The sequence below is a fragment of the Clinocottus analis genome, unplaced genomic scaffold, assembly GCF_023055335.1.
Source record: "Clinocottus analis isolate CAN_PGR_092001 unplaced genomic scaffold, fCliAna1.0.p SCAF_3, whole genome shotgun sequence".
NCBI lineage: Eukaryota > Metazoa > Chordata > Actinopteri > Perciformes > Cottidae > Clinocottus > Clinocottus analis.
In genome coordinates, this window is record NW_027176042.1 from 10,149,678 (window position 1) to 10,164,118 (window position 14,441).

General features: G+C 39.7%; 1 protein-coding gene and 2 non-coding genes across 9 annotated transcripts in view; all 3 read left to right on the top strand.

Annotated features, from left to right (window-relative positions):
* Window positions 1-158: 158 nt before the first annotated feature.
* Window positions 159-14,441, top strand: part of eogt (EGF domain-specific O-linked N-acetylglucosamine (GlcNAc) transferase) — a 39,136-nt gene continuing 24,853 nt past the window's right edge. For 5 of the 7 annotated variants that reach the window (XR_011078586.1, XR_011078589.1, XR_011078585.1 and 2 more), the window contains exons 1-16: window positions 159-239; window positions 1,601-1,857; window positions 2,421-2,521; window positions 2,763-2,871; window positions 3,098-3,192; window positions 3,267-3,371; window positions 5,825-5,931; window positions 6,376-6,479; window positions 7,403-7,495; window positions 7,885-7,956; window positions 8,794-8,880; window positions 11,491-11,559; window positions 11,895-11,956; window positions 12,134-12,253; window positions 12,582-12,684; window positions 12,962-13,115. Coding sequence is in view for 2 of the 7 variants with exons in the window: in XM_068594397.1 (XP_068450498.1) it covers window positions 1,654-1,857; window positions 2,421-2,521; window positions 2,763-2,871; window positions 3,098-3,192; window positions 3,267-3,371; window positions 5,825-5,931; window positions 6,376-6,479; window positions 7,403-7,495; window positions 7,885-7,956; window positions 8,794-8,880; window positions 11,491-11,559; window positions 11,895-11,956; window positions 12,134-12,253; window positions 12,582-12,684; window positions 12,962-13,108 (1,578 nt within the window). In the remaining 5 variants the exon portion in view is untranslated. Of the gene's footprint in view, window positions 240-1,231; window positions 1,373-1,600; window positions 1,858-2,420; window positions 2,522-2,762; window positions 2,872-3,097; window positions 3,193-3,266; window positions 3,372-5,824; window positions 5,932-6,375; window positions 6,480-7,402; window positions 7,496-7,884; window positions 7,957-8,793; window positions 8,881-11,490; window positions 11,560-11,894; window positions 11,957-12,133; window positions 12,254-12,581; window positions 12,685-12,961; window positions 14,264-14,441 lie in introns of those variants that run through there. The other 2 variants (XM_068594396.1, XR_011078587.1) reach the window with 2 other exon arrangements.
* Window positions 5,336-5,408, top strand: trnar-acg (transfer RNA arginine (anticodon ACG)). Its single transcript has one exon. It is a non-coding gene; the product is annotated as a tRNA-Arg (tRNA).
* Window positions 9,452-9,523, top strand: trnae-cuc (transfer RNA glutamic acid (anticodon CUC)). The gene has a single exon. It is a non-coding gene; the product is annotated as a tRNA-Glu (tRNA).

Consider the following 14,441-nt stretch of genomic DNA (forward strand, 5'->3'; position numbering starts at 1 on the left):
TTTTATGTTATACATTTTATTTTATGATTTTAATTATGTGGATTCACACATTAGAAAACTGCATTTTCATTACATTCATGCGAAAAGTGTTCTGAGCACTTTCATGGATGAAGTGTGGTACACAGCGCCACCCTGCCGTCGTCGCTACGCATTACAACCCGCCATCAGGTTTCCGGTGTTATGGCGACCACTGGCAACATCCTCGCTTCAGTCTGGAGAATTGCAGGCGGTGCGTTCAGGTAAACCTTTCACTCGCAACTGAAGCGAAACAAATTCAGAGGACCACCGGTCGTGAGATACGTGCCTGTCACACGTCATTATTCCGGGGAAACGTTAACGTACATATTTTAATCCCTGCTCCGTTCTTTCGCACCCTCAAATCGGTAACACGGCTTGAATTAACGGGCAGGGGTCTTGGCTTTGTCAAGAACTAACGCTGCTGTGACATGTTCGCCGCCACGTACACATTTCAGACATTAGCCTTCAATAAAGTATGAGCTTATGTCTCCCCCTGAGCAAGAAAAAAAAGAGCAAGTAATGCGTTATTATCCCCGCGCGTCTTGGCTTGTAACTGCTATCTCACGTGGCCATCAAGTAGCCGGCTCGCGCTGACTGGTCGAAACGTTGACGTCATCTTGTTAAAGACGAGTTGACGGACGTTGATTGACGCTAGCTTAGAGTTTGATAGCAGCAAATTATATATATATATATATATATATATATATATATATATATATATATATATATATATATATGTATATATATATATATATATATATATATATATATATATATATATATATATATATGTATATATATATATATATATATATATATATATATATATATATATATATATATATATATATGTATATACTGGTAAACCTCAGGTAAGGAGGCAACCATGCTTTCACGGTGTTTACATGTGACATTTACTCCTGAGATATCTCACATACATCCCGTTACTCATAAGTAAGTAGGTTAAGAATGACAAGTAACTTTAACTCCTTGAAAACACGTGTAATTAATATAACTACTTGTTGTTGGCAAAACCCACATCTTTTAAAGTTAAAATAATACAGCGCCAGTCTTCAGCTCCTTTGAGACGTGCACATGTGTGGGAGCCATCGTTATAACGCACACACAGTGTGGTAACTGCAGTAACAGTAGTCACAGTGATATTTAATAATGTATCTGGCTTTGGGCCATGTGTGCTCATGCAGACTGGAGACTTTTATCGCATGGATCATGGATACACAATCATACTTTATTGACCACCTGGAACTGCACAGGTCACATTGTTACCAGCCAGCAGTTTTCATTTTTTCCTTCAGTCTCACTCATGATTGTTCAGACAACGGTCGGAAAAAAGGTCAGTTACACATCCTGCAACAGGACCTTTTCTGCATGAGGCGCTCAGATCCCTTGCAGCTACATTCCCACACACTTGCTTGTGGCCACATGCTTGTAAACTGGTGTTGAGATTTCAAACAAGATTGCTGAGTGCAAGTCTAAGTCTGTGCCTCTTCTTCTCCTCCTCCTCCTCCCCTACCCCTCCTCCTTTTCTTCTTTTTCTTCCTTCTTTTTTTAACACCTCAAGAGTGCTGTGAAGAGGAGCAGCAGCTCTTTCACATGTCTGTGTAACTCTTGACTATGCTGCTCTTGGTAGCACTTGGCATCTTTTCTTCTTTCACTGTGGTCACCACCGAGAAGGCTGAGAACATCAACCATAAACCACCAGCACCGCCGCTCAACTACAGCAGGATCTCCCTGCCGCCAGAGCACGTACCCTACTTCCTCTACAACAACAAGAGGGTCGCCAAGCAATGCCGCCTGGACCCACTCTGCCCTTTTAAAGTAAGATATGCACTTTTTCACTGTTCAAATATTTTCTTAGTCTAGAGTTGTAACATGTTAGTAAGTGTTGCTGTACTGTGAGGAAAATCTCTCAAAAAGCCCTATGACTGCCAAGCCTCAAGATTTAGATTGTGACTCATACCAATGAAACTTGCTTAAATAAACACTATTATTTCAAGCAGTGGTTCTCAACCTTTTTTCATTGATGTACCTCCACTGGAATATTTTTTTCAGCCAAGCCTCTGACCAACATAAACCATTTTTTGTTGGAAAAAGGATGTGATAGACAACACTGTGCCATCAGTGTCTGATATAATATAAATGTAGAATATATAATATTCAGTTTAACTTACACTAATATGTTCTTGAATATTTATAAAATAACAATTTTTAAACAATTTTCTTTATTGATGCTAACTTTAAATATATTTACTCTGGGGTTTTCTTTACAGTATCCATTACAGTTATAGTAAGAAGGGTATTATAGAAATGCATGTTTTAGATACCTACACATGCACAAACATGTATGTATTCACACTTTATATCCTTGTTTTTAACAACAGGATGCACTGCAGGATCTGCCTGCCTGTTGGGGCTACGAGAAGAACTGTGGTCCAGAGAAGCGCTACAGCTATCCAATCTGTACTAAAGCTGACTCTGGATGGTACTGTTCCAAGCATAATATCCACACTTTATACTCTTACCTTTTCCTTCTGATGATGTTTCAGGGGTTCAGCGATGTTAAGTTTAAATAATAGTAATCTTTTATTCATATGTATTGAATTTGCTGAACCACAGTCCCCATTGTTTTTCCAAAGTAATAGTGTAATCATTCATAGCATGCATTATTGAGGAACCATTATGGTTTGGGCTTTGCTGATCTGCCTACATCTCTGATCTGTCAGGGCCCATTCTCTGGAGGCAGCCCAAGAGCTTTTCTGGAAGCAGGCGGACTTTGGCTACGTCAAGGAGCGCCTCTCTGAGCTCAAAACACTCTGCAAGGCCAGCAAGCCAGTAAGTCTGCTCATTTCCTTAGTTCCCACGGGCCTACAGAGTCCACAGGAAGAAACAACAGGCAGACACACTGTTCAAAAGAATACAAAGACAATAGACCTGAACATAATTAGCTTTACAAGCAGAATGTCGAGGAAGTATAGTACAGAGAACGCTTTTACAATCTCTAAGGTCCAGTTAATATCACTTGAATACTAAATATTTTGTACTCCTAATATTTTTGTAGGGGGACTCATCGTTAAGATGTAGTAGACACACTCGCTTCTGTAAGGCAACTAACCTTTATCTGGACCTCCGAAAGCCGCGCAGAGGTCATGAGAGGTCAGTATATTTGAAAGTGACATTCACATAAAATAAACATGACATAGACAGACTCATTCTTGTTTGTGTTTCAGGTACAAAGAGGACTTCATCCAGACGGGTGAGATTGGTGGTTGTTGCAGACTGAACCGGCGGTCATTTGCCACAGAGGGAGAGCACAAGAGCCCCTTGCAATCTTGGTGAGGCCGGACACATTCACACACTCAGTTACTGAGTTTAATCCAATAATGTTGGTATGAGCTCTTGGAAATAGAAAGAAATGTAGGTTTATAGTCACTAAAAGAGGCTAAAGGCATGTTTCCTTGTGGAAAATGTATTTGTGTTTCAGGAGAAGAGTTTAAGTTCTCAATCAATATAAAAATAAACAGAGTTCTAGACGGATTCAGCAGATATCTTTTTGTTTATTTTACTTGCAAAGTAAGAAGGCTTTTCAGACACAAATCCCTGAGCTGTGAAAAAATCTTCAACGTTAAAGTGTTGCAAAGAGAAGAACTTTCCACACATGAGAAGGTGTTGTGTGCACTTGTTGAAGCCAACACAGACTGGAGTAAAAAAAAACTCAACTGAACTGGAAAACATCAAAAGCACTTATTACTTATGTATAAAGTTAATCAATTGCTGGTCTTTAACATCATCTTTAAGGTAAGCAACAGACTGAACATGGACAAAAGAAGGAGTGGCTTGTCCCTAACAGGGATCCTTACTACTGAACACACTGTTAATGTTGTTCTCTGATAAAAAAATGTTTTTTTCTTCTGGTACCTGTTCAGAAAAAAAAGAAAACAGCTTTATAAACTATATATGTATGTATGTTAACTTGTTGTTGTTCCAGAGTGCGTGTTATATTGTTCTGATAACATTAATTTGAAAATAAACGCTCAATAGACTAGTTTTTACTTTATTATTGTATTTGGCGCATCAATCACAATTAATCGCAGAAAAATCATGCAATTAATCAGTTAAATTTGTTCAACTTCGCCAATACCTATATATGTATGTATGTATGTATATATATATATATATATATATATATATATATATATATATATATATATATATATATATATATATATATATATATATTATAAAGGAATATAAAATACAAAAAAATAATAAGTGGGTTTAATTTCTGTTTAATGATATATACATGATTTCTGTTTAATTTCCTCAGCCTGTCCCTCAGCAACAGCTAAAATGTCCCTCATTCAGACAGAATGGTCCAATTGTTAAACTATTTAATGAATATGCTATAATCAGTTACCGTAGTTGTACACTAGTTACCATTCATCTGATTGACCGATTCTGCTTTAGACAGATGTTAGAATCTCCTACCTCATTAAGGTACAGAAACAGCAATAGCTAAAAAAATAAATGTTGGAGTAGAAAAATGTAGCAAAAACATATTTATTTATTTATGTCCTGTTTATGTCCCATTGTTTCTGTATTTCAAACTTAATTTCCATATATATTTCTTTTTGGCTTTAGCCAGGGAGGTTTTTGTGTGTTTATATTGGAGATCATTCCATCCTCTTCGGTTTCCTCTTCCTTTTTCAACTGAATAACGTTCTGATCAGACAGTCAAAAGGAATGTACTCTTGATTTGTAGTTACTAAAAAGTCACTAAAAAGGGCCAAAATCCTGTTCCCTGATTGGGAATCTCACCGGGTCAACAGTGGTGAGTGCGTCAAATCTTATGAACTAGAACACCACGGAAATACATGCCTTTGTGGATTGAATAGCATGCGTGACACGCAGCAGTATGGGGCTTTTTGAATGGAGTAACACAGACTGCCACTAGATGGTGGTCTGTGGACTGTATTGCAGCATTTTGCTGAACAGACCTTTTTAGGTATTACTCTTCTGTACAGCTTAGAGGCAGTTAATGTCCTGCCTGGGAAATTAGTAGTTATAGTTTGTGTGTGCACTGTGACTCAGGCTACTTCTCAGGGAGGACAGTGTAGATAAACGGTTGTTAAATCAGTTGAAGATGCAAAGCATCTGGTGTGATCCCTTCAGGAGTAGTACCCTCCCCCATTCAACTGCCATGGAGACTTGAGTGAATGGATGAAGAAGCTGGATGAAGCGGATGGGGTGGAGTCTGCTCCATTCTTTTCTTTTCTGTCAGGCAAAGAGGGTGTCATGCGGGCCAGTGGCGCAATGGATAACGCGTCTGACTACGGATCAGAAGATTCTAGGTTCGACTCCTGGCTGGCTCGTAGAAATTTTTCCAGCTTCTTGTAATGTGCATGTAATATAGCGGTTTATAATCTCTCTATACTCACAATCAATGGGAGGCAATCACATGACTCAGATAGTTCAATTACAGGCCAAACACATTGAAAATAATGAAAACATGAAATAAAATACTTTTCGGCACCATACATGGACTTATGTCAGGCTTTCTAACTCCAGTCCACAAACTAACGGGTCACGGTGACTATGTCAATTTGTAATATACAGTCTGTGGTTTAAAGCAGTTGGCTGTATTCCAAACTGCCTACTAAATATTACGAAAGAAGGCTGTATGCAGCATACAGTACGTACTGCATACCGTGTCTGAACTTATGAATCGATTAATTTGCAGTATGCTGGACCAGGCTTTAACCTTTAAACAAGCTTTTTTGATTTTTAGGTATGCCGAGCTGCAGACATACACAGAGCTGGACTTTCAACCCATACAGGATGGACACTGTGATGTTGTCATTGAAAAGCCCTCTGTTTTTATGAAACTGGATGCTGGTAGGTAATACACATTTACATGACTTAAAGGTCCCATATCGTGCAAATTTTCAGGTTCATTCTCGTATTTTTGTTTCTACTAGAACATGTTTACATGATAAACAAAAACCAAAAACTGTCCGGGTTGTCTTATTTCACAGTTTGTGGATTGGAAGGTACTGGATGCCCAAATAAATATGCACAACCTCTGATACTAACCCTCTTTAATTTACAGTCCTACAACTTAAACAAGTAGTTACAACCTTTACTCTTATGGTATCTTTGTGAAAACAAACAATACACATGGTCAATGTGCAATGTGGGATAGCAATGGTTCCACCTTTATAAAAACTTTGTTGAAATGTCAGAGTAATGGATTGAAAGCTTGAGTATTCTTCTTTTAGATACCAGGCCAAAAAACAAACTGATGTTCACTAAAATAATACATGTGTGTTTTCTTAACAGGGGTGAACATGTACCACCATTTCTGTGACTTTGTCAACCTCTACATTTCCCAGCACATAAACAACTCCTTCAGCTCAGATATCAACATCATCATGTGGGACACGGTGAGTACCCAATGTCTCCCATTACAGATTCAATGGAGGGTGTAACCTAGATATTTCTTGATTAGTTTTTTCTATTTAACATATTGTACATTGTCAAAATACAAGGCAGGGTTTTACACGTGTCCTGCTGTTTTCTGTGAAGTGGTTTTGCCTTATTTTAGCAACATAAGACATACATGAAGAGTTGCACATAGGATCTCTTCTTGGGTCTCAGCAATTGAACTCAAGACCTCAAAATGCTGACGCGTACGCACATTTTTTATTAAGATTATTTTGTCATATGCAGGCGTATATTTTAGCTTTCTTCCCTCTGTAAAACACCCTCTCTGATGTTTTTGTTCAAAGTTACATGAAAACACAGAGTCATACGGATTGAAAGAGTTTTGAGTCCAAGACAGACGGAAAAGAAAGGGTCTGAAAAAGTGAGATTGGATTTGAGTTCCATAACCCAGCGGGAAAGCCAAACAGTATTTTGTCTGCAGTGTACTTCAGTCACAGTTTCTGTTTAACAAGTCAGTGGCACATGTGCCCAATGTAGACATCAGGGGGAAACACCAGTTTGAATAACAGAATGCTTCACAGACCGCTTCATCCGGCCCATTGTTCCCCAAACTGTGCACAGAGGGAAAGAGGAACATGGAAAGAGACAAAACTAACGGGGACAAGGAAAGCAGTGACCTTTCAGCACAAACCGCACACTTTCATCCAAACAGTGGCAGGCTGTCGGATAATAGTGTGATAACAGATTTTGTATAAAACCACAGCTTCAGATAAACACAACCAGCAGAGTTTTAAAACAGATGACAGACCCTGGCACTGCTTAAGGCTGGAGTTGATTCTAATTTTATGGGTTTGTTTTTCATTTCAGATGTAACATTAATTTGATTAACATTTGTTTCTTTCTTGTTTATGTCTTTTCCCAGAGTTTTTACGGTTATGGTGATCTGTTCGGTGAAACATGGAGGGCCTTCTCCAAAGATGACATCATCCACTTGAAGACCTATGACTCGAAAAGAGTAGGTAAACGGTCACTTCTTTGTGGTCATTGTACGCTTATTTTTTTATAAAGGTCTTCTGGCATACAGGATCTATTGTGTTTTGTGTATCCACAAGCAGCAACAAGGGTCTCGATGAAATATACATGTAAAAAACTGTAAAGTTAGTATGTCCAACCATGGCTGAACTGATAAGAACCTCCTACAGACAGTCATATACCATCCATATAAAATCCAACAAACATGATGTGCCATCGAACCATGTAATAACAATGCTTTATATATTGTATATTGCCTGGTTATCCATGTTCACCCGCATCATCATTTTAATATTTTAGTTGTTTGTGTGACCTATACACAAACCAATTTCTGTGCTATGCCGTATCCTAACTGTACACTCCTATCCACAGGTTTGTTTTAGAGATGCCTTCTTCTCCCTCCTACCGAGAATGAGATATGGCCTCTTTTACAACACGCCTCTTGTAAGTTTCCATTTTAATGTATTGGTGTGTGTGTGTGTGTGTGTGTGTGTGTGTGTGTGTGTGTGTGTGTGTGCGCGTGTGTGTGTGTGTGTGTGTGTGCAGCAGTGTGTGTAGCCACTGACCAGATGTACTTTAAATGTATTTGCTTTCAACAAATTGTTCCATTAAATTTTGCCTTATTTGTGTTTCCATTTCTATGTTTTTATCTCACATATTCTAATAGATTTTTAAAAATTAATTTATTGGTCTTTGCCAAATGCACAATGATATCCAGGTTAATCGCAAACATGCAGTCCAGGTCAAATATTTATGTGATACATTCAAAAGCCCAGCAACTGCTTACGCTATTTAAATGATAATTCCAAGGAGATTACTATAAAGATGATACCATGTAAATATGTATTGTCCTGTGGTTCCAGCCTTGGGGTGTGAAATATTGATAGCTCAGCCTCAAGCTGCTGCTTTTGATTGCCACTGCAGCAGCACATGGCATGTTTACATTCATGCGCTCACATTTACAGCTGCAGTGCAGCAGTGTATGTGTGGAAGTCTTGTACTTGAGATATGCATAGGCTCATAAAATATCAATCCCTGGGGGGTTAGAAATATGTGTACAATTGTCAGAGCCCCAGTGTGTTACATGTTTTTTCATCTCAACCCGGTGAAATTCAGCAGTGTAGCCTGATTCAATTCATTTCAAACCAGAGTCAATTTTCTTTGACTTTTGCATCACCAAAGTCATAATCTGAATACATTAGTTTTGAATTGAAGGGATGGATGAAAAATAAATTGCATATGTGAGTGAATTTGACACTTTCTGTGGTGTGTTGATGGCAGATCTCAGACTGCTACAGTGAAGGGATGTTTCGGGCGTTCTCCCATCATGTCCTTCATCGACTAAACATCCCGCGAGACGGGCCAAAGGTAGGAAAAACACCTTTTCGGAATCAGTTTTTTCTTGTTTGCACACATGGGATGGACCCAGTTTTTTGAACACATGTATAATCCAATGCAATAATCAAGGTAGTAACAAAAAATATCTGAGGAAAAATTTCACGTCATTCTCAAATGAATTCAGATTGTGGTAAACAGATTGTTGTTAAAACGCGCGTGTTAGTTTTCATGATCAAGCAGCTTTCATAAGGGGGGGCTTTCCCTGAGGGGGACTTTCCTCCGAACCTAGACCGCGGCAGTGATAGCACCGAATGCTAGCCGCTTGACCATCAGCGAGCTGCTTATTTGGTTGCAATTGTAAAGAGTACACCAACATATTTAGCTTCACACGCTTGTGCAGGATATATCGAACAAACAGATTTATTAAAGATAGCCTGGGCGAATCTCACCATTATCCAAATGAAAATATGAAATGCGATTTCTATGTCATTTAATTAAAAATGCCAATCTAAGTCAAATGCAAAACATCAGCTTGTAGTTTGACTTTCAAGATGAGGCTGTGCTTTGTCTTCCACAGTTACATTCCTATCATCCCTTGAAGTCCCTGGTGGTCTAGTGGTTAGGATTCGGCGCTCTCACCGCCGCGGCCCGGGTTCGATTCCCGGTCAGGGAACTCCACATTTTTGTCCATCTTGATAAATTCCTTGTCACATTACACCCAACGTGATCAGTAAAAGAACCAAAACCAAAGCACTAAATTAACAGACTGTTTGATGATTTGGTGTCCTTTTACAAATGGACCAAAATAGCATGAGTGAAAGGAGCAAATGGCTAAGAACAGAACTTTGTAAAGCAAGGCTGTACATTGTTTGCTGTGATAGATCTCAAGTTACAAGTCTTTAGCGAGTTCAAATAACTGCTCAGTGTGTGAGAAAACATGTTTGATCCCTTCAACAACTGTTTCTGCTTTCTGTCACTGTTGAATATAACCAACTTTGATCTCGTCTTTCTTGCACCTCTATTTCCTACTTTGTGCAAGTAACAATATTTCTCCTAAATCGAAATACATTGTGGTGTAATGCTTTGCCGTTGACAAGATATGGAGTGTGTAGTGGCCATTTGTCCCAAAAATCAAAGAGGCCACTGACGCACTGTGGGTATGTAGATTACTCAGCCAAAATAATGCATTGTCCATTCGGGATTCAATTTTTCCTAATATTTATTGTAACTTAACAAAACTAGACTCAACCAATACTTGTGAGTAAAAATAACTTATAACATTATACAATGAATAGCTCCTACTGTGGTCTAACACACATCAGAGGGTAGAGTTTAGAGTATTCCCTTCTCAAGAATGACGAATAGATAATCAGTGGAGTTGAGCTGTTAAGACATTTTACACCTTAGTAATGTTTTAGAAATTACATTTTCAGCAACTGAGCAGTGAAAATATTTTTAAAAAAAAAAGACATTCTGGGCCATCAGGCCATTTTAATGGTCTATAATCAGTTTCCAATCCCTGCTGCTTTGGTATGTTTCAACAGGTACCATTGTAATGCTCCAACCCATCTATGATTTCAGAAGATGCGTACCTTTAAGCAAAGATCAGGTACTTAAAGTACATTTTATGTTGACCCCAAGTCACTACACTCACTGCAATCAGACTTTACAGAAAGTGATTTCATTACTATGATAAACAGGGTAGGAGCTCCTCACTGACTGTAGCCTTCTAGTTTCTGAAAGATGGATGTGCTCACTTGAATACTGCCTCAGCCACCTCCTCATTCATCCTACATCTATAACTCTTCAGCACTTTTCACAGGTGTTTTATGATCCCAGGTTTGAAGCACTTGAATGTGTCTTTGTGATCAGCGAGGCCCAATAACTTCTTCCTTTCTGTAGAGCAGCTCATTGGGTATTCATGGACTTCACTGGAAATATGCTAAGAGGCTTTTCGACGAGACATGGAGCTGCTGGCGATAGCAGGCCTGCGACTGAATGAGAGGTCCTCTCTGCCCTGACCCTCCTCCTTTCATCCCCAGATTAATGGCACCGCCAGAGACTCACACTGCTGCTCCCCTCTATTGTGCCCTATGCATCCGCCTCCACCGCCCCGCTCCTCCCATCGCCCCCTTGTCATAACTTGCTCACTTTCTTAGAATGGCATCTTTTTCAGTACTTTTAATAATATTTAAATAGAATAGAATAAATGAGGTCTGTGTTGAATACATATATTTCCACTGCCTAAAGTGAGGTGTCATAGTTTGGCTGCTTTATTGTGTTCAACAGATAAAATAGGTTGCAAGTCAAGCTGTTGGTGTCATAACTTTGATTTAAAGATCATGAAGTTATGATTATTACTGTTTATTCTCATATGTTATACATGTGTCTCATTCTCTTGCAGAACACAAGGTGGCAGTAGAAGAATATTTTACTTCCACATGTTGTATAAACTAATAAGAGCACATCAGAAAAGAAAGCTGTTGGTTCCACTTTGAAAAATACTTTGTAATGGGATTGTATCTGACGTGTCGTCTCCTCTGTGCTGGACAAAAGGCGCATTTTAAATAGAGGCTTTTGCCAGCCGCCTATCTTTTTTGTCCTTGGCTGATTGATTATTGGGCACATTGCTGTTTTCAGGAGGGGCGTGTTCGCGTCACCCTGCTGGCACGCAGTACAGAATACAGACAGATATTAAACCAAGTGGAGGTGAGTGAAGCACCAACCTCTCTCCACCTTTCTGTCTCGTAACTTTCTTGCACTTGCTCTTTTCCCCTCTATCCTGTTCTCCTTTTTCTCCCTGCTCTGTCTTTCACTTTCTCTCTCTTTGTCTCCTTCTCTTTCTTCCCTCTGTACAACTCTCTCACGCCCTCAGCCCCTCCTTTCCACCATTGATTTACTGCCCACATCTGTTAAGTGCCTATTTAAAATCGTATTTGGTATAAACAGTACGAGTAAAAAAGGCTTGTGATTTATATGGTCACTGCCTATATTTGTTTGCTCTCTCATTGATCAGAGAACACGTCCCTGTGTTGTTGTTACAGCTGGTAAATGCCCTCAAGACTGTGCCTTTACTGGAGGTCAATGTGGTGGACTACAAATACAAGTGAGTTATGGAGTGCTTGTCAGATTACTACAGGAGGTATTCAGTGCTGCTTAGCCTCGGTCAGCAATGTAACGGTGCTGTACATGAATATGCCAATGTTAAGCTTTTAGATTTTGTAATAGCAACAGTGTTTACCCATCAAAGATGATTGATGTGTGACTCCCGACTGTCTTTCAGGGATGTTCCCTTCCTGGTGCAGTTGAGGATCACCAGCAACTCTGACATCTTTATCGGGATGCACGGGGCGGGTCTTACACACCTCCTCTTCCTCCCGGACTGGGCTGTAATCTTTGAGCTGTGAGTGACATTTTTTGTCTGCCTGTGATTGTCTGTTTGAGTGAAAGACAGTAAATGGCGGAGAGGGGAGCAGGGAGAGCGATGGCAGCGTGCTGCGCCCAAAGTAGCCCTCAGACACTAGGTGTATAGCTTTGAAATGCTGTCTAATTAACTAGACATTTATCACACCTGAATATAAGAGCTTTTTGGAATATATGTGTGTGTGTGTGCATGTGTGTGTGTGTGTGTGTGTGTGTGTGTGTGTGTGAGAGAGATTGAGCATGAAAGAATGAAAGTGAGGCAGACCGAGGAGAGCAAAAGATAAAGTGTGTGCATCTGTCCCTTCTAGATATAATTGTCAGGACGAGAGCTGTTATCGAGATTTGGCTCGGCTACGGGGCGTTCGATACGTGACTTGGCAGAAGATGGACAAAGTGCACCCACAGGACAAGGTAGGGGAAACTCCCGCACCAGCCATTAGCTCTCAAGCACCTCAGTGTGAGCCTTCTCGATTTATCTCACATATCTTGACACACTTACACTCCTATGTACTCATTTCATTATAGGCAATTGGAGGCATTGTAAAACCAACACACAGACTTCCTTTCTCATGTGTGTTATATCTCTTGTCACTTAATTGCAAGAACACCATAACAACACAAACACACACATTTGAAGGCTTCTATGTGTCTATTTAATGTACACACGTTTCTCTATCATCTCCCTCAGGGTCACCATCCAACCCTCGGGGACCACCCAAAGTTTACCAACTACTCATTTGATGTGGAGGAGTTCATGCGCCTTGTGCTGGAGGCAGCCGACTATGTCACGCACCATCCCAAATGGCACCATCGTACACTTCATGATGAGCTCTAGAGCTTCTGTGAGTTTAGGACCGAGACATCCAAACACTGAAGAACTTTAAAGTCATTTTAAATGTGTTTTTAAAAAAAATCCACCTCCTTCATCAGTAGTTCTGGGAGAGTATTTGTCACTTCCTCTCCGCTGCTTTGATAGGTCTGGATGAGTAAAAGTAATACGGCGGACGACTCAGGGTTGAATAGCCTCCACAAGCTCTTATTAGTGTCAAATCAGTTAAATGACGAGACGTGTGCAGTCACGGCATCTGGAGAGCAATAAGATGTGTCCTATGTTTCTTCATTACCGCTGCTGCGTCTACTTCATTCTACGCCGACAAAGTTAGCTAATGAGCAGCTGTTATGGCGTCCCTTCACACGCAACATCTTGTCACATTTCATCAGTGTCACCTTGATGCCAGCCTCCTCAGAGCTTGTGACAATCCCACCAGAGTCTCTGAGCACATCCAGCGTACTCCAGTCTGATATGATGCGCAGTATTCACGTGCTGGATTACAGCATACAGTTTTTTGCATTTAGTTTGACATGTAAATTTAAGCTTTGCTCATCGAAATATCTCTAAAAGACGGTAACTGACACACTGCTACTGCCAAGAGGGGTTTCTTTTCTATCAGTATTAGTGTTTGTACAACACATTGGTAGTAAGCACTGTGAAAACAAACATCCAAGTATTTGTTAAGAAAATTCATCACTCCATGCTTTAAAGCAACATGATACAAAATCATGATGTCGCTTTTGTCAGCGAAATATCAGAAATATCTGGGAGACTTTTTAAATCCTTCCATCTCCCTTTGTTCTTGTGTCTTTATCCACAGTTGACATGGTCTTCTTTATTATTCCTTATTTAAATGTGTGTATGTTCGTTGGTTTGATGCATTGTCAGTATGGTCAAATGATGAGGGTGCTGCTGGTGACATTACCTTTTCTAAACTTTTATATTTTATATTGAAAGTTAAATTTGACTTAAATGGAATGAGCACAATTTCCATGTCTGAGACAATGCACAGGAGTATTTCGAGCGATCAGATAATGTTTGTGTTACCTGGCCTCTCCATGAGCATGATGTTTTATTTATCGATGAAACCCAGTTAAACCCAGTCAGAACTTTTTGGTCGAGGCTTTGTTTGACTCGTGGGCAATTTCATATTCAAAAGCTGTGTAATATTATGAAATAAATGATTCTTAAAAATGCTGAAGCATGTCTTCCTGTCTGTGCTGGTCGTATTTGGCATCAGGAATTTAATTCATCTTAATTTAATCAATCATCTTTTGAAGGCTGACCTTGGAGGGGAAAAACTGAAGGCCGGTTCTTGCTGACACCAGCCTGTTCT